Here is a 19,755-nt window from a genome sequence, read left to right on the forward strand (position 1 = left end):
AATTTGACAGGTGTTTCCTGGTCATCTACTCTTTGTTGGACAGGTGTGGTGGGGAGCCTGGAGTGGGAGGGTGGGTGTTGAGGGATGGATTAGAAGGCCTAAATAAAAAGGCCAAGCTCTAACACCCACCATTTGCATGACTTGAGCAAATCATAACCTCTCATCCTCAGCCTTCTTTTCTATAACAGGGGAAATAAGGATAATGAGTAACTTAGTTAATCATAAGGCTAAAAATGGGTTAGTGTGTGGCATAATGTTGAGAAGTTCTTAACACAAAGAGAAGAAAAATATATCTCCGAATCATGAGTATCAAAAATAGCTCAATTATAATATGTTTAATTAAGTTTATTAATTTTATTGAAAGATGATAATGGGCTTTTGAATTGACTGTTAACTGGTCAATCAGCAAATTTTACCATCAGGAAAAATTTAGAGATGCCATTTAGGGATGAAATTGATTGGTTGCTTGAATTTTTAGAATCAATATTTATTTTTACATCACATATACCCAGGCTTCAGGTGTGTCGTGTCTATGATTGTTTCTGGGATGAAATGGGGCATACTGAGGAGGGATGTTGAGGAAGTATAAACATTAATTTTGTTGGTGAGGAATTTTTCATGAGAAGTGAGTTTTTCTGATTTCTTAGTTCATTGGGAAGAATTGCAACTAAGTGACTTGGTATGAATAGGATCTAGGAAAAGGCTTTTTGTGGGAGGAATCCCCAGACCCCCAATCCATATTCACATCCTTAACCATATCCATATCTAGTTTCCACCCAGAAAAAGGATTCCAGATCTTTAGACAGAATTCTACCCAGTAACCAAGAAGCAAGAATCAATTGGCATATTTTGCTGAGTGGCTGAGCATGTCTCTGCCTTTGGCACGTCTGCTGCTGGGGAGGCTTTCCTTGAGACTGGACACAGAGGTGGCGGGACTCGATGATATGACCTTTCTTGAAAATGAATTACAGTAGTTGCTTTCATTAGTGGAATTTTATTTTTAGGTGGAGCTCTTCATTTTCTACACCAATGAGTCTTCTTTGCTCAATGAAAACAAGAAGCATCTGAGAGGGTAGTTCAGTGTTTGAAGTCTCGAATTGGAAAATTTACCTTTGCCAACTCACTAGTCATGGTGAGGACTGTCCAGGTGGTGACTAAGTTTGTTGTTCATTCCACTGCCATTCCCTTGAGCCTCTGGGGAATGTATTTTGCAGGTTCTCAGGCAGCAAGATAAATAGATCAGTCGTTGTCCAGTGTTGCCATCCTGCTACTCCACCAATCGCAGACCTCTTCTATAGTGACAGAGGTCTTAGACTTTCTGGGGTGTGGCAGGGAAGCTGAGGACATTCCCTGAGTCTCAGTACAGATGGAAGTGATCAGAAGTACGGTGCCCTGGCTGGGCGCGGTGGCTCATGCCTGTAATCCCAGCACTTTGGGAGGTTGAGGCGGGTGGATCACCTGAGGATCAGGAGTTCGAAACCAGCCTGACAAACATGGTGAAACCCCATCTCTACTAAAAATACAAAATTAGCTGGGCATGGTGGCGCATGCCTGTAATCCCAGCTACTTGGAAGGCTAAGGCAGGGCAATCACTTGAACCCGGGAGGTGGAGGTTGCAGTGAGCTGAGATTGTGCCATTGCACTCCAGCCTGGGCAACAAGAGTGAAACTCCATCTCAAAAATAAAATAAAATAAAGGAGTACTGTGTCCTCAGTTTCCGTGTCCCACCTGCTGAGAGATCCAGTCTTCATCTTTAATATGATTCCAGTGGCCCCATGCTTACCAATATGAGTTTAGCCCTAACAACCTCAGTAGGACTTGTCAAAATAAATGAGTCAGTTCTAATTATTTCTAGTTGGCGCTGAGTCTTAAGAGGCAAGACTTAGAAATGAAAACTAACTTCTGGAACAAGGAGAAATGTCAATGTTTTTAGACATTGCCAGATAAATCTCAATTTTTTTTTCCACAGCCAAGCAGTAAAGCGTCTCATCCTGCAGACATGTTGACTTCTTGGCTTGCTCTTTGTGCTCCCTTCCATGTAGCGGTGACAGTGCACCTGTTGACCTGGGAGCATCATCAGCCAAGGGGATCCCTACACGTGCTGTGATCACATCTCCAATACGTGTTTCCCTTAGTCCTAATTCAATTTTGAATCTGACACTCATGGGCTTTTGCTAACTTGCACAGCTGGAGAAGAGGAAGAAGGGGAAATAGGAACCAAAAGCAGAATCAGAGGGAAAGCAGATGGGCAGCATTAGGGTAAGAGGTGGCCAGTGTGGATGTGGCACCTGTTTCTACCAGCACTCCCTTTTCAGATACTAGCTCCAAAGAAAGCAGGCCAGGACTCATGGACAGAGAGGTGGCCAACCATGAGCACTGAAGCTGTCTCAGGGCCACAGCTCCCCTAAAAGTGGAAGGGAGAGACCTTGGTGGCTGGCGGGTACCAGGGCTCCTTAGAGGTAAAGGAAAGTTATTGTCCCAACATGACCTTCAAAGAAAATTAAAAACAGCTCAGGAGCTGAGCTCTCCTTGCTGTCTTTTTGTCGTTGTTGTTTTTCTTTTGAGACAGAGTCTCACTCTCTCACCCAGGCTGGAGTGCAGTGGCACGATCTCAGCTCACTGCAGTCTCCGCCTCCTGGGTACAAGCAATTTTCCTGCCTCAGCTTCCCAAGTAGCTGGGACTACAGGCACACACCACCACACCTGGTTAATTTTTGTATTTTTAGTAGAGACGGGGTTTCACCATGTTGGCTGGGCTGGCCTTGAACTCCTGACCTCAGGTGATCCGCCTCACCCTCCCAAAGTGCTGGGATTACAGGCGTGAGCCACTGTGTCCAGCCTTTCCTTGGTGTCTTATCCTGAGTCAGCGATCTGGGGAAGAGAGAGTGAGTGGAGGTGTTGATTTAGGTGTGAATCCACTCTAGTTGGAGAATTGAGGCAAAGACTGAGCTGTATGAGCCTCCCGGAAACATGGTCACCCAGCCAGCCCATATTTGTGTTTTCACAATCTGTGGTTTTCCAGTTTGATTACTGACTGTCAATTACTTGCAGATCACCTCTCCAGATGTCCAGCTGTCCTTGCACATCATTTGTTTTCTTCAAGGAATCCATTAGTGATGTCTGCGATTTTTCTGGGTGCCTTTTCTGGTCTGGTTGGGAGGAGGATAACAGATTCAAGGCAGTACTCATTTTCCAAGGAGCCTTCAGACTGAGAGAGGGGCCACTGTGCCTCAGCTCCTCCTGAGGGGCCTCACACATTCTGGGTTCTCAGCTTCCTAGCTTCATGGAAAAATCCACCTCAGCCGCAGAGGTTTTTGTGTCTAGATGCTTGTGGAGTGCTGCAGCAGGACAAGCACTGCGCTGTTGTTGCCTTGTGCTACAGGGCTCTGAAAATAGAACCGTTAGCACCAGCCTCGGGTTTCCTCCAGAGAGCTTGCATATGGGCCTTTGGTATCTCTCTCTGTCCAACCCTCTGAATAGCCCAGGGCCTGTATTGCTTTCATTATTATGCATTCAAATGGAAATATACTTTTGTCAGAGCGATTACAAGGCAGTAGTTAGAAGTGTCTGCCTGGATTTCTGTGTTTTTGCCTTTTTTGACAGTGGGGAGGAGGAGCAGGGAAACTTAGTCTTAAGCGGGGACCACCAGGCTTCCTCGGTGGGCTGTTGTGGCCCTCACTGCTCTTCCTCCTCTTCCTCCTCTGGGAATGAGTGTAGGAGAGATTGGCCCTGCACTTCAAAGACCAGGATGGATGCACCTCTCTCCAACCACAACTGGAGGACGTGTTCATTTCCTCAGAAGCCTGAGAACAAACAGAATCTTAATTCAGGGAAGTAACACTACAGACAGTTTTTTAACTCAATAAAGAGAATATTTGAAATCTGTGCATCTGTTTTTAATTAGACATCTGTACCTCTGCATACTCCAGGCAGCTAATTTCTAAGGATGTTCATCAGGAGTGGATGCTTAGGCAGGTTTTGGAGTTGTTTAATCTGTACACCAGGAAAACACATTTCGTACGATAAGACCAACTTTGTCAAAAGGATTAGGAAGTGCATTGATGTAGAGAAGGCAAAGAGAATTTAAGAAGTCCTGTGTAATGAAGAAACAACAACCAAGGAAAGAAGTAGATGCTGTATAAATTACCTAGACTATTTTTTTTAAGAGATGGGGTCTCACTATGTTGCCCAGGCTGGAGTGCAGTGACTATTCACAGGCATAGTTGTACTCACTGCAGCCTGGAACTCCTGGGCTCAAGTGATCCTCCTGCCTCAGTCTGTCAGGTAGCTAGGACTAAGGGTGTGTGCCACTGCACCTGGCAAATTCTCTTATGCCGTTTATAAATAATTTAAGAATAATGTAGAAATCTCATAGCTTTTGGCTAACACTGTGATAAGGGATTTTTGTTTTGCTTAGTTTTAACTTACTCCTCTTCATAATGTTTTGAGTGAAGAATAAGGTGCTTTATGGTAAATTCTGAGTTTCAGGAATTGCTCTCTGCATGCTTCCTATCACGAGACCAGTGGTTAGACTCTCATTGCGCTCTTCATGGCGTACCCTGGACGTTGGTAGCTTGTGGCCATGAGTCACAATGGATGTGACTTTTGCTGACGTTGCACTTTTTGGCACAATCGCAAACTCAGTGGAGCCTGTGGCCTTCTTCCACGTTGCTTTCTGGACCACTTTCCCACCTCTGTGAGTTGCTAAGGGCTCCTCCTACCCTGTCTTGGTCCTAACATGCTCACCTGGTATCCCTCAAAACTGTCAGCTTCACACATCACCTCTCTCCCTCTCCAGGCCATGGAATGTCCAGGTGGGCCTGTGGGTCTTTCTCCCTCCTAGACCTTGCTGAGAAGAGAAGAGTTGGTTCTCATCTAATTTCAAGAAGACACTTGAAAGTAGATCAAGTTGGCCATTGGTGTCATCTCTAGTTATTGGATAATGTTTTTAAGTAGGCTAGTTTTAATTTAAGTATCTATTTTACAAGATAATATTTTCAAATATTACTTACATACCTCTATGTCCCACTTTTCTATACCCTATGGCTTAAGTTACATAGTTTTAAGTTACTTGGTATTTTACAGAAATGTATTCCCTATCTAAATAGAGTTCCACTGTGCTTTGCTTAACAATGTATTTTTCTCTCTTGAACATTCCTGAACATTCCCTCTCTTAAAGATTATTATTTTAGGAGATAAAAAAATTTTTTTGAATATATTTAGTGGCAATTTAAAACCAATTAAAAACTATAATGTTTCATGTTTAATGAAAAGGACTGTTTTTTATGTTTTATTTATTTATTATATTTATTGAGACAACATCTCGCTCTATCACCCAGGCTGCAGTGCAGTGGCCCGATCTCGGCTGACTGCAGTCTCCACCTTGCAGGTTCAAGCGATTCTCCTGCCTCAGCCTCCCGAGTAGCTGGGACTAACAGGCACGCGCCACCATACCCAGCTAATGTTGTTTTTTTTTTTTAATAGGGACGGGTTTCACCATGTAGATCAGGCTGGTCTCAAACTCCTGACCTCAAATGATCTCACCTTGGCCTCCCAAAGTGCTGCAATTACGGGCATGAGCCACCGCACTTGGCCTTTATTTATATTTACTTTCAATTTATTTTAAATCATCCTACAAATAGCAGTGAAAGTAATGATGCAATAGAAGCTAAATTATTTCATGTGTACCTCTGATCATTTTTCAAAACTGTATTATATTATATATATTTCTGATGAAACTTTATTTATTTTTAAATTTCAACTTTCATTTTAGATACAGGGAGTATATGTGCAGGTTTGTTCCATGGGAATATTATGATACCCTTATCATATACTAAATTTCTGTACTTACTGTTCTGTGCCACTGGGCTCCCTATGTCATTTATCCCTGTGTCATTACCACACAGTTTTAATTGTAGTGGCTTATTTTTTTAGTATCTGCTTGAATTGTATTCTGTGTGGTTATTAAAAACCAGGATTAGGTGTGGAATTTTGTTAAAGACCTTTTACACATTTACAGAGATAATCATGATTTTTCTTCAGGTCCATAAACATAGTGAATTATGTTAGTGAAATTCCTTCATATTGAACATTCTTAGACCATGCTATATTTTCTTAATAAGATGTTGGACTCTGTTTGCTAATACTTTATTTAAGATTTTTGCAGCATGTGCATTAAAGGATATTGGTCTGTAGTTGTGTGCGTGTGTGTGTGTGTGTGTGTAAATCTTTAAAAGGTTTAGACATCAATATTATACTTGCAATATTAGAAGAACTTAGAATTTTCATTTTTTTCCTACACTCTGGATAACAAGCTGTATAGCATTGGAAGTATCTATTGTAGGATTTGGTAGAATTCCCTTGTAAAAACACATGAGCCTAGTTGGGGTTTTTTTTCCTGTTTACTCTCTTCATGGAAATTATTCATTTAAGCTTTATATCACTTCAGGAGTTAATTTTGCTAACATGCATTTTTCTGGAAAATCTTCTATTATATTTAGTTTTCAAATTTATCATCGAGTTGTACAAAGTAGTTGCTTACACATTTTTAAAATTTTTCTTTCAAATCAATCATCTTGTTTCCCATCCTTACCATTTCTTATTGTTTTATATTTGTTTGTCTCAGGTAGGTTAACTAGGGCTTGTCTTTTATTGATCTTTCTCAAAGAAGCAGCATTTTAGTTTGTTTCTACTCTTTTTCTGTTTTATATCTCACAACTTTCTACCCTTATCTTTATTAATTTCTTTATATATGTTTGCTTTGTTGCTTTTTTCCTAGCTTTTTGAGTAGAAATTTAACTCATTTATTTTTATTTATTTAAGCATATAAAACTGAATTTTTCTCTAATCACTGCTTTAACTGTATCCCAAAATTCTGATATGTAGTATTTTCATTATTAATTTTTGGAAGTTCTGAAATTGGCTTGTATTTATTTTTCCACTAGTAATTGTTATTTTTTAAAAAACAACTTTATAAGAGAGTTTTTAGTGGATTTGGGGGATTTTATTTTATTATCAACTTCTACGTATATGTCATTTAGATCAGAGAATGTTGTTTATATAATTTCAATTTTATGGAGGCTTTCTTTGGGATGTAATTGTTGGTCAGTGCTAGCAGATGTTCCATGTGTACTTGAGAAGTCTGTATTAGTATGTTGTACAGATCCTATATATACTTACTTGTTTCCCCGTTTGTACCATCTTTAACTGAAAGTGGTATGTTAATATCTCTTATTATTGTTATTTCTGTTTTTCTTTACAGTTTCTATACTTTCTACTATATTAGGGGTCAGCAAATTATAGCCTACAGACTGCCTGTTTTTGTAAATAAAGTTTTACTGGAACACAGCAATGCTCATTCATTTACATATTGTTTATGGTTGATTTATCACTACCATGGCAGAGTTAAGTAGTAGCTGCAGATAGTATATGGCCTGTAAACCTAAAATGTTTACTATCTATCGCTTGAAAGAAAGTTTGCCAACCCCTGTAATATATGAAAATGTATAGATATTCATACTTTGTATATTTTGATGTGAATGGCCTCCTTTAGTATTATAAAGTCTCCTTCTTTGTCATCTTAATACTCTTTGGCCTGAATTCTACCTTGTTTGTTGTCAGGATTACAACTCCTGCTTTCTTCTCTTTTTCTGTTTTTCATTTCATTATCTCTTCATTTATAGGTGTTCTGAATAACTGTTTTACATGTGTTGGGTTTTGCTTTGTGATACAATTTGAAAATACTTTTTAAATAAATGAGTTAGGCCCCTTTACAAGTGGATCCATTTGTTAAACTTTCAAGGTAGAACAGGCACAAGTTTTGTGTACATTATTGTACACAAATATTGTACACATATTGTACACAAAGGCTTTGGAAAATACTCTATTTTGTAAACGTGATGGTAAAGTTAATCCAAAATAGATAATTGAACATACCTTAAATTTTGAGTTTTATATTGAGAATTATTATTGTAGCTTCACAATGATTAAAGCAGCACTGACTAGATATTTTGCTGCGGTCAGAAAATTGACTTGAAATGAAGATGAAGCAGAATTATTGCTCAAATTGAGGGTCATTGTTAATGAAGTTAAAAGGTGGAGTTTACATCCTGGGTAACTAAAAGTTAAAACATATAGAAAAATTTCCAAGAAGATTCATTAATTGACTCTCAGTTAATTCATTTTATGCTTACACTGTCTTGGTGTTTTCATGTGTTTATTTATTAATGCAACCATTTACACGTTCTCCAATTGGCTGAGCCCTGTTTAAGGATCTAATGACACAAAGATGATTTTAAGCAGTGTCTCTCACTTTAGCAATTTATGTCTAGTTTGGACTATGAGGGAATTATTTTCATATATACAATTTTTTTTCCAGGAGTAGCCATTCTTCTTTCATTTAGTCAGGGGTCTTTTGGATTTCCCTCTCTTTCATTGGATGACATAGTTAAACTATACTGTGCTTTCTCTCATGCAGGGCAGCCACTGATCACAATGTGGATAATACAACAGAAATATTCAGGGAGTGGTTGAAAAATGTACAGAGACTCTATCACTATGTGGAGTGGAGGCCTATGGATGAACCAGAGTGAGTAGCAAGTGCGAAATTTGTAAACTCATTATTTACCCTTCCTCTTTAACTAGCTCTTTAGGGCTTCCAGGTTTGGAGGTACATGTGACTTTTCATTGTCTTTCATTTCTGTAGCTATGTGAGTTCTGAATATCTGCCATTTCTCCCTTTTAGAGATCTTCACAGTACTCCCTTGCTGTTTACTCCCACAGCTGCCAGCCAAGTTCAGATTTTCATTACTTTATAAATAAATTGCCATGACAGTTTATATTTTTAAATATTGATATTATTTATTCATATTTTAAACATAAACTTTTATATTTGGAGGATCATAGTGAAAATGTGTATACTTTCTACATACACCTTGCTTTTTTCAACTTATATCTTGATAATCATTCTATAGCAATAGTTAAGGAGCTAATTTTCATTTTTTTTACTGCGTAATCACTGTTGTATGTGCATTTACCATAATTATTTAATTGATCCCCTACTGATGCTCATTTAGGTAATTTCCTATCTTAACCATAGAAATTTCTTCTTTCTTTCTTTTCCTTCTCTTCTTTCTTTTCTTTTCTTCGCTTCTCTTCTCTTCTTTCTCTCTCTCTGTCTCTCTTTCTCTCTCTCTTTCCTTCTTTCTTTCAAGACAGGGTCTCACTCTGTCACCCCAGTTGGAGTGCAGTGGCATGATCATAGCTCCCCTGTAACCTTGTACTCCTGGGTTCAGGCAATACTCTCACTCAACCTCCTGAGTAGCTAAGACCACAGCCATGCACCACTATGCCTGGCTAATTTTATTTTTATTTTTTGTAGAGACATGATCTCACTCTGTTGTCCAGGCTGGTCTTGAACTCCTGGCCTCAAGCGTTCCTCCCACCTTGGCCTTCCAAAGTGCCAGGATTACAGGTGTGAGCCTTTGTGCCTGGTTACCATAACAATTTCTTTTTTTTTTTTTTTTTTTTTTTTTGAGACAGAGTCTCACTCTGTCACCCAGGCTGGAGTGCAGTGGTGCAGTCTTGGCTCACCACTGCAACCTCCGCCTCCTGGATTCAAGCAATTCTCCTGCTTCAGCCTCCCCAGTAGCTGGGACTACAGGTGTGTGCCACCACGCCCAGCTATTTTTTTGTATTTTGAGTAGAGAGGGGATTTCACTATGTTAGCCAGGATGGTCTCGATCTTCTGACCCTGTGATCTGCCCGCCTTGACCTCCCAAAGTGTTGAGATTACAGGTGTGAGCCACCGTGCCCAGCCACCATAGCAATTTATTAATTGCTTCTATCTCCAAGTCATCCTACATACCATACAGTCAAATCAATCTACCTCAAATACAAATGAAATGGTTTCATTTCTTTACTAAAAATACTTCACTTACTCTTTAGGACCTGAACAAAGTTCAAACACCTAAGACATATTTTTAAAATTCCATGAATTTAGCACCAAAAGAAAATGTGCTTTATCCAGAACGTTCCTTTTATCTCCAAACCCCACACTATTGCTTGTGCAGGTCCTGGAAGACCCTTTCCTTCTTTATAACTAACTCTTATCCTAAATCATGCCTACTATAGAAACCTATTCTTAATCACTCAGTTATAAATACCTACCTTTGTCTCAACAATTGTATTGCTTATATTCTATGTCATCCTTTTTGGCACAATGATATACGCAACCAACATTTTCCCCCTATGCAATTAATGTATTTTTTTTCTAAATAAATTGTAAGTTCTTTGGCAGGGGCTAGAATATATAAACACTATATATTCCCCCTCTCCCCTCAGAGCCATATTCTTGGCAGGCACTAAATTAATACTGGTTGGATGAACAAATAAGAACAAGAATAAATGTATTTAAAACTTACTATTATAAATGTTCCCAAAGCTACTACAATTTTACTTTAAGGAACTGTAGAAATAGAATGAAGGAGTTGCCTGAATTTCTTCCCCAGAGAAGTCATTTATTGAAAGCCAAATTTGTATTATAGTAATAATAAATGCCATTCCAGAACAAGTTTCTATTCTTCTAGTCTTTCTATATGTAAGAATTATTATAAATATTTATATTATAAAGAAATATATATAAATATGATATATTATAATATATACATATGTATTTCTCAAATCCAAGCCCATGGACCGTATATCAAGCAAAATTTAACAGTGAAGTCTGAACACCGTAAAAGATTGTAAACACTCCTTTAGAGTGCCTTATAATGGAGTTTGGCCTAACAAAAATGGCACAGAAATACTTTGTGTCCCTTCTTTGCACCTTGGTAATGTTCTCTGCAGCCAGGTTTTGACTAAATATATTATATGCCAAGGTCAGTGTGAAAAAATATTAGAGCAGGCATTTTTGGGGGGAATATATTTAGAAAAATGAGAATTCCACTGATTTTCATTGAAACAATAACTGGGGAAGATATTCCAGAGAATTCCTGTGCTGTACATAGTTTTATTAACCTTATTTGTTTAGTTACAGTCTCATTGTTTTTGCAGTTTTTCACTCACTAAAACAAATGTACTGCCAGTGCAGCTATGAGATCTTGAAGTGGTGGCCAGTTTTGGGTTACTGCAACAGTATCAATGTCTGTGCCAGCTGGGTGCCTTCAGAAGGGTTTTGGAGTGTGCTCCAACCCACTTGCCTATGTGGCCATGAAGGAGTCTTGGCCTGGCTGTTTTGTGAATCTTGATAGAGATCCCATGACCTCACTTTACCTAAGATAGATCAATGTGTTAGGCTGTGTGGAATCATTTGTGGAGACTCCAACAAGTAGATTAAACCTTTGATTTTCCTGGGAAACTCATGTTTTACACTGCATACTCTCCAAATCTATTCGATGTCGGGATGTATAAAAATTGTCTAGGAACATGAGCTTTTTGCTTGGATTTAAATCTTGATTGTGCCCCATTGTGTAACATTGGATGAATGACTTAACTGCTCTACCCTGATATCCTCACCTGTGAAATGCAGAGAATAGTAGTACTCACCTCAAAGGGCTCTCATGAGAACCCATTGAAATATTTCATGTAAAGATTCTTGTATATAATGAGCAGTGAGTTACTTGACTTCTCATTGCTCCGGTTTCCTCATCTGTAATATGGGGATGATGATAACAATAATAATAGTATCTACTTCCTGGGATTGATAGAAGATTAAATGAATACATATAAACATTTAGGACAGAGCCTGGTACGTGTAGGCACTCAATAATGATGAGCTATTATTATTATTTTAGGTCTTACCCTGATGAAATTGGACCAAAGCACTGGCCAACCTCCCGGTTTGCCCATGTGATGAAACTACGACAGGCAGCCCTTCGAACTGCGAGGGAAAAATGGTCAGACTACATTCTGGTAAAAACAGATGTTTGATTTCTTGACAACTGTCATCTCAGATGTATCCAAATCAGTCGTCCAAAAACTAGAACCATGGAAGCAATCAAAACAACCTTTTTGATTAGGCAGTGCCTCCCCCACTTTTTAAGAAAGGCACAAGGAAATTTTTGGTAGTTTAAGATTGGGCTACCTGGACTTCATCTTCAGGCCCACATGCATTTTCAGTGGGTAAGTGAAGAAGTGCCTGAATTATTTGGTCTCTGCCATGCAACAGGCATAAGAACTCTGCATATTTTTAGCTCACAGGAAAGGCTGTAGGTAAAGCAATGTAAGTTGTTCTTACAACTTTTTGGAAGAATTTGGGGGATATGAAAAAGTAATTATCTAAAAAAGTGATTCAGCTGAACAGCTCTGAAATGGTTCCCTTTTGCTCCTGAGTGATCTGGGGAGTAGCATCTGTTGCTTGGCACAGTGATGCTCTCTTTGGAGAATTTATGTCCATCCCCATCCCCTCAACCACAGTGAAAATCTGCCCAAAAATGTATCATGCACACTTGTGACACAAATCCTTTCATAGAAGTTTTCAAATTGTACTGACAATATTTAACATTGTGTAGCTGTTTAAATGCCATTGAAGTGTACAAATGTTAAATCACAAAATTTGGGGTAAACAGATGGACTATCATAAAAATGAAGACTTCTGAATTTTTTATTGTGATAAAACCTACAAAAGGTAAAATCTGTCAATTTATCCCTTTTTCAGTGTATAGTTCAGTATGATTATTTCTTTTATAAATTAGAATCTGTTGTTATACTGTCTAAATAAATCACTGTTAACATGGACTTCTAAGAATAGGAAATAGCTTCACTGGTTAGCATGGGTTGATATAATGTACTTAAACAAAAATTCTACTTGTCACATTAAAATTCATTGATAGATCTGTTTTGAGCTACTCTGGCATTACTATAGAAAAGCTAAGTAGGCATGCCCATCTGTACCTAGACTGGGCAGTCAATAAGTGTTTTTGAATGAACCTTTAATGGCTTGGGAGCCATTAATATCTTGTGCCTAAAACACTAGCCAAAGTGTAGGTTGGTTCCTGGTTGAGGCTATGCCCAGTATGGCAGCACCAATTTACTGCTTAGTGCCTTATGCAGAGCCCAACATACGAAAGTTAGACTAAATATATTTTGACTGAATGAAAGCCACCTAGCTGCAATGGGTTTCAATAAGGAGGACATAGATAGCTGGTTCCATATGTCATGAGCAAGTTTCTGGGATCCTTCAGAAGGGCTGGGTTATTCTCAAACTCATTACTGAAAAGTACCTTTTCACCTAACATTATCCTTTTCTTTTCCTAGTTCATAGATGTTGACAATTTCCTGACTAATCCACAGACCCTCAATCTACTGATTGCAGAAAACAAAACTATTGTGGCCCCCATGCTGGAGTCTCGGGGCCTGTATTCTAATTTCTGGTGCGGAATCACCCCTAAGGCAAGTCTTTTGCTTAAATGAATTAAGGCTACTAGTTTTAACAAGGCAACACCCGGTCAACAGTAGTCCCATTCACCTTTCTCTTGTTTACTCCCTTGAAACATGCGTGTCATTGTGTTCCCAGAGCAAGCATTTTTTAGGAAGGGCAGTAAATCTGGGTCCAATGCTACACCCAGTTGGGCTCTTCTGTGTTAATTTATTATGAAAAAAATAGTCTAAAGAGCTTAGCCTTAGAAACGTCAAATTAGCCAATAAAGCATGCTGGAATTTGTACTTTCCCCCACCTGATTCAGGAATTACTATTTTTAATTAATTCTTTTTGTCCTTACAAAACTAACATAAGAACACTATAGAAAAACTTAGAAATTAAAAAAAGTTTAAAAGAAAACCAACAAGACAGATGTTAAATCCCCATCACCGTAACAACATCATAGATAGAAACTTGCACGTTTTTAGTAACTGTGTTATCATCAAGTGGCTATGTTCCAATTTACTTAACCTTTATCTTGGTTTGAAAAACATTTAAATTATTCACAACTTTTTAACTATCGTGACCGTCATGATTAATATAATTTTTCAGCATTTAAGATTATATCCTTAGGATAGCTTTTTAGAAGTGGAATTACTGAGTCAAAGAGTACAAATATGCCAGAAGCAGTGGCTCACACCTGTGATCCCAGCACTTTGGGAGGCCAAGGCGGGCGGATTACAAGGTCAGGAGATTGAGACCATCCTGGCTAACATGGTGAAACCCCATCTCTACTAAAAATATAAAAAATTAGCCAGGCGTGGTGTTGGGCGCCTGTAGTCCCAGCTACTCGGAAGGCTGAGGCAGGAGAATGGCGTGAACTTGGGAGGCGGAGCTTGCAGTGAGCCGAGGTCGCGCCACTGCGCTCCAGCCTGGGTGACAGAGCGAGACTCCCTCTCAAAAAAGAAAAAAAAAAAAAAAAGTACAAATATTTCAATGACCTTCGATGTATGTTGCCAAATTTATTTCCAAAGAGTTCTAATAATGAAAACTACCATGGTAGGTTATTTTTATAAAATTCAAGTTAAAAAAGGTTTGATTTTTTATTATTTCTTTTTTTCATAGTAAAATCTTCAAAATAGTGGTCTGTTTTAGTGAATGCTCATGGCTGGTTATATTTTTTATTCTTTAATTAAAGAATTAGATAAATTCAACTGATTAATGTAATATGTATCAATGTAGGATAAAAATGTGCTAAGCAAAATATGTTGGCCAGGAGCAGTGTCTCATGCCTGTAATTTCAACACTTTGGGAAGCTGAGCTGGGACAATTACTTGAACCCAGGAGTTTGAGACCAACATGAGCAACATGGCGAAACCACATCTCTACAACAAATCAAAAAATTAACCAGTTGTGGTGTCGTGCACACCTATAGTTCCATCTATTCGGGAGGCTGAGCAGGGAGTATTGCTTGAGCCCAAGAAGTTGAGGCTGCAGTGAGCTATGATCACATCACTGCACTGCAGCCTAAGCAACTGAGACCCTGTCTCAAAAAAAGGGGGAGTATGTTCAATGTATTCTCATGGCCAAAGGGCTAAAGTTTGAGTCTCCCCTTTATATTTGGTTTTGTTTGGGATGAGAAATAAGGTCAGTAGTGTGCTGATAAATGTTTAGTAACTGGCTCTTTGTGGGAAAAACCCTAGTTGGTAGCATTGCCAATGTTTATGGTTTAAATACTCCCACCATGCAAACAGCTTAAATGTTGTTAAGCTAAGGGAAAGGTTAAGTAAACTGCAGTGTAGCCACTTGATGATACAGCTATTAAAAACATGTAAAACTGCCACATGAGGTGTCATTAGAGTGGTGGGGATTAACGTGATTTTTGTTTTTATGGATTCCAAGCTATCAACATGTCAACTGGTTTGCAAACTTTCTGAAAATTTAACAATGTGTGGTCCAGTACACCACTGGATGAAGCATTCCTCTTTTGTTGTAATTATTTCTTCTAGCTGTAAGAGATTTTGAATGCGTGCTATTTTCTGTGTCTCTTTTGGGAAGGTAATATGTTCATATTTCTAACAGCCATTCACTTCCTTGGGAGAAAACATTATATTGGTTTAAATTCATACATTTTCAGTGCTTCACATGGCAGAATCACTTGAGGGTTGTTTTTAATGAGTTGTGCTTTGACATCAGCAACAAGGGTGGGTTATCCTAGTGGCCGCAGCCTACAAATTTGTATTATCTCCTTATTTACTTTCAGGCTTAAAAACAAATAGGAGAAATGTGCTCACCTGTTTTGTACAGTAAAACTAAATTCTGAGCAACTTAGGGACAAGTATTATTTTCCTCCATTTATTTTTGGCTTTCTACCATCCCAGTTAGTCTCTACTAGAGCAAGAATAGAAAGGGCCAGTGACTTCATAAGTTCAAAGCAGGACCTGGTTCCCAGAGCCTTTAAACTCATTCAAAACAAAATGTCCTTGATGTTGTCTGGCCAATGAACAGGAATTATTACCAACAGGATTCAATTTATGTGGAAAAAGAAACACATTCATCATCTCTGCCTCTTTGCAGGAGGCACATTTATTCTCCCTCACTCTCCCTGCTTCCTTCCTTCTCACCCCCACCCCAAGGATATTCAATGATTCATCATCATCATGGATTTTCCAAGCTAATCATTCTGGGAATATTGTTCCTAAGTAATCTAGAACTTTATATTAGACACAAGTACTTAGGCAGCCCTTTAAAAAACCCGAGTCCCCTTTATCTCTTGGAAGACTGCTCATAAGCTGAAGTATTAGGAAAACCATAGAGGATGTTAAATGATCCTTAAGTTAAAGGCTAATAAAAACATTACAGTAATGATAATACTTCATATAATGAATTGCAGTTCCCAAAATATGTTCATAGACCTTATCACATGTGATTCATTCTGCAGCTCTATGAGATTGACAGAGCAGCTGTTATCCATTTTTCAGGAGAAAAAACTCAGGCTCAAAGAGGGTAGGCATGGACTAAGATCAAACGGCTAGAAGGTGATTAAGATGACTCTGAGACCCACATCTTCTGAGTCCTCATTTGTGATCCTCCTCCCTTATCATGGGGTCGGCATTAGGGTTAGCTCAGCTAGGACACTCTTCTAGAACCTGAAGGGAATGTCAGAGAAGTAGATGAGGCTGTAGCACCTTATGTGTGGATGCTGAATTACAACAGGAAATGTAACCATGAAGTGATGCAACTGATTAATGAACACATAAGAACTTCCAGAGTATGGTGCCCTTCAGAGTGCTGGCTTTGCAAAACTTAACACTCATTCCAGTGAGCTTGCCATCACCTAGAACATTTTCCAAAATGCCTGGCAAAGCTTCCACAAGTATGTTTCGTAAGCATGTTTTGTTGAGATATATCTTCATCTTTTCTGGAAATGATTCAAGCTTTGGAATAAGGAAATTGGTTGTCCTGTGTGCTTATGCAGAAGGACGTTTCAGAACCTGAATCCCCAAAAACTGTGGAGCAGCTGCAGCTTCACCAGAATATTGACTAAGTAACTGCATTGAAAGAAGACCCTCATTTGTGTATCTAAGTAATGCATGTTTAATTACAAATATTAGCCACAGTGTAATGTCATTTTAATAGGAGCCGGTATTTGCTGATACATTCTTGGTGCTGGGCAGTAGTCTCAACACTATTCAGGTTCTACCTTACTTAAATTTTACAGCTAACCCCATGGAGTAGATAGTGCCGTCATCCCTGTTTTAGAGATGAGGAAATAAGCGCAGCAAGGTTGAGTCACTTGACCCATACCTACAGACAATAAGTAGCTGAGGTGGGATTTGAACTCAGGGAGTCTGACACTGGAACCTGTGCCCTTAACTGCTCTGCCACTTCTTAATACTCATGCTTCATATTTAATCATAAGTCAACATAAAATACACTTTTATGAAATTATTAAATCAAGAGGTATGCTGAAATCAAAGTTACTTCTTATATCAAGACCCTTTTAGTATTATTTTATATGTAGACAGCATTTCTTGTGCTCACTTGGAAATTCATAGGCCATGAAAAGAGGAGTGAAGGTGGCTTTGTTTGGGAGCTTGTATATAGCTGGTGATGACTTGAAAAGAATCAGTCTAGCAAATGACTGAGAAGGATAAAGATTTCAAATCAGAAAACACACCCACCTATTTGCTCTTTTACAGGGCTTCTATAAGAGGACCCCAGACTACGTTCAGATTCGAGAATGGAAGAGGACAGGCTGCTTCCCCGTCCCCATGGTCCACTCCACCTTCCTAATTGACCTCAGGAAGGAGGCATCGGACAAGCTGACTTTCTACCCCCCACACCAGGACTACACCTGGACCTTTGATGACATCATTGTCTTTGCCTTCTCCAGCAGGCAAGCAGGTACTGTTTGTCTTTGGTTGTAGTGCCACAATGGAGACACAGCAAAATGACCAGCTCTTTTGTTTTGTGCATTTTATTAAAAAAAAATACCCTCATATTTCTGGTAGTGAGAGGCAGTAAATTGTCTGCAATAACCATACCAGCACCCTCTATGTTGCTGTCCCTGGGAGCACAAATGACCAAGAGCCAGGGCTGGCCTCTACCCAGGAACCCACTCTATTTTGAGTTGGAGGGACTGGTGGTGATATTGGGAATTATGAGAAGGTGATTGGTTCTCTGTGGTGCTACTGCATTGCAATTGTTTATTATAGAAGTTCATTTATTAATTAGGAAACTGTCACAGAGGCCTAAAACAACACTGGCAAAGACCCCAGACTTTAAAAATGGAAGTTTATTTCTTCTTGAAAAAGTCTGAGCTGCTGTAGTGGCTTTGTTCCACAAAGTGTTCAGAGTCCCAGGCTTCTTGTGTATTGCTTCTCACGCTCCACGAGGTACTGCCCTTAATTGTGGAGTCCCAGGTGTCTCACCACCACGGATGCGTTCCAGCCAGCAAGGCAGAAACAACAGGGAGAACTCTCCCTGTCCCTTGAAGGGTGCAATCCAGAAATTGAATGCAGTACTTCCATGCAAATCCTGTTAGCTAGAGCTTAGTCCCAGGACAATACCTCACTGTAAGGGAGGCTCAGAATGTCGTCTTTATTCTCTGCATGCATGCACTGCAATTTTCACACTCTAGAAGAAGGAAAGAACAGATAAAGAGGCACCGAACAGTCTCAGCCTCAGTCCCCATGGAAGGAGAGGCAAAGCGAGACTGAAGTCTTTTATGAACCACTGGGAAAGAATTTCTAGTGGGGCCTGGAGATTTTTGAGAAAGACAAGTCAACAGGAAGGAAAGTTATTTCTCTCATTTCACCCTACACTTGCTTCAGGAGGACACAATTCACAAGAGCAGTTCAACAGCAAGAAACGTGGCATCTAACAGAGCAAAGCTTTGTTAGGATAATTCAGACTTTCCTGACAGAAGTCGGGTCCCATTATTAATGTGCCAGAAATATGTCACTTAACCACTAGCAAAAATAGGTTCATAAACCAAGAAGATGGTGAATAAACTCACTGTGGCCATATAACTGAGGGTGGAAAAGATGGTGCAAAGATCCTCCGGCAGCTGAGGAAGTGGCTGGCAGATGAGAATGTTAATACAAATTCAAGCTACAATTCACACATCAGACTCTCCTTAAAGCCATAGGTGTCCCACTCATCAGTTGTAGATTTGCTGAGAATAAGAATGTTTGGTAGAAATGGGTCAGGCTGATTTCCCCCTTGGCTGCTGGAGCAATTTAGACCCTTTGGCCAGGTGTAGGCATTTTGTAGCCCTTGTGTCTAGGCAAAAGCAATCCTCATATGATTGGAAGTTTTTTGCAAAGATTCCTATGTCAGTGTTAATGGAAACTCCTTCTTTCAGTTGGTCTGTGATTTGCTCTGACTTCCCCAGGATGGGAAGCAAAATCAGGGCTTTTTGAGTCCTTTGAGTGCCAATCCCTTTCCTTCAGAGGTTGAAGTTAGGATGTTCCAAGAAAGTGAGATATTAACAATTACACGAATGGCACTGCCGAACAGAGTCCTCCTTTATAGTCACTGCACAAAGCATTATTATGACCCAATGCACTAAATTATTATGATACATTGTATGAAACCAATACCTGGATATTGGTATAGGAAAAATGATTCAGGTTAAGCAGGAATTTTTCAGCTCTCCCCTGTGCTTGGCCTGTTCACCAGGATTTTGTGTGTTATTGGTCAGACTTTGCAAAGGCTCTTTTGGAACATTGAAAGCAGGTAGACACCCAAAGTTGTTTGGTGACTCATTTAGGAAGAGGAGATAGAAAAGGCAAGAGAGAGGATGAACTCCCAAGTGTTTCCTTCTGTTCCTGGCACGGTGTTAGTTGGGAGTTAAGATTTTTACATGTGAAAACACAACTAATAGTCAT

The 19,755-nt window shown here is 39.3% G+C and overlaps 1 protein-coding gene across 4 annotated transcripts in view; it reads left to right on the forward strand.

The window, feature by feature from the left end:
* COLGALT2 (collagen beta(1-O)galactosyltransferase 2) overlaps positions 1–19,755 on the forward strand; it is a 115,473-nt gene that overhangs the window by 64,330 nt on the left and 31,388 nt on the right. For 3 of the 4 annotated variants that reach the window (XM_063810626.1, XM_524994.8, XM_009439480.5), the window contains exons 2-5: positions 8,477–8,587; positions 11,796–11,913; positions 13,258–13,392; positions 17,563–17,767. In XM_063810626.1, coding sequence (XP_063666696.1) covers positions 8,574–8,587; positions 11,796–11,913; positions 13,258–13,392; positions 17,563–17,767 — 472 coding nt within the window. In that variant the 5' untranslated portion in view covers positions 8,477–8,573. The remainder of the gene's footprint in view (positions 1–8,476; positions 8,588–11,795; positions 11,914–13,257; positions 13,393–17,562; positions 17,768–19,755) is intronic. The other variant, XM_016933986.4, reaches the window with a different exon arrangement.

Source organism: Pan troglodytes, chromosome 1, assembly GCF_028858775.2.
Source record: "Pan troglodytes isolate AG18354 chromosome 1, NHGRI_mPanTro3-v2.0_pri, whole genome shotgun sequence".
In the NCBI taxonomy this organism is placed as follows: domain Eukaryota; kingdom Metazoa; phylum Chordata; class Mammalia; order Primates; family Hominidae; genus Pan; species Pan troglodytes.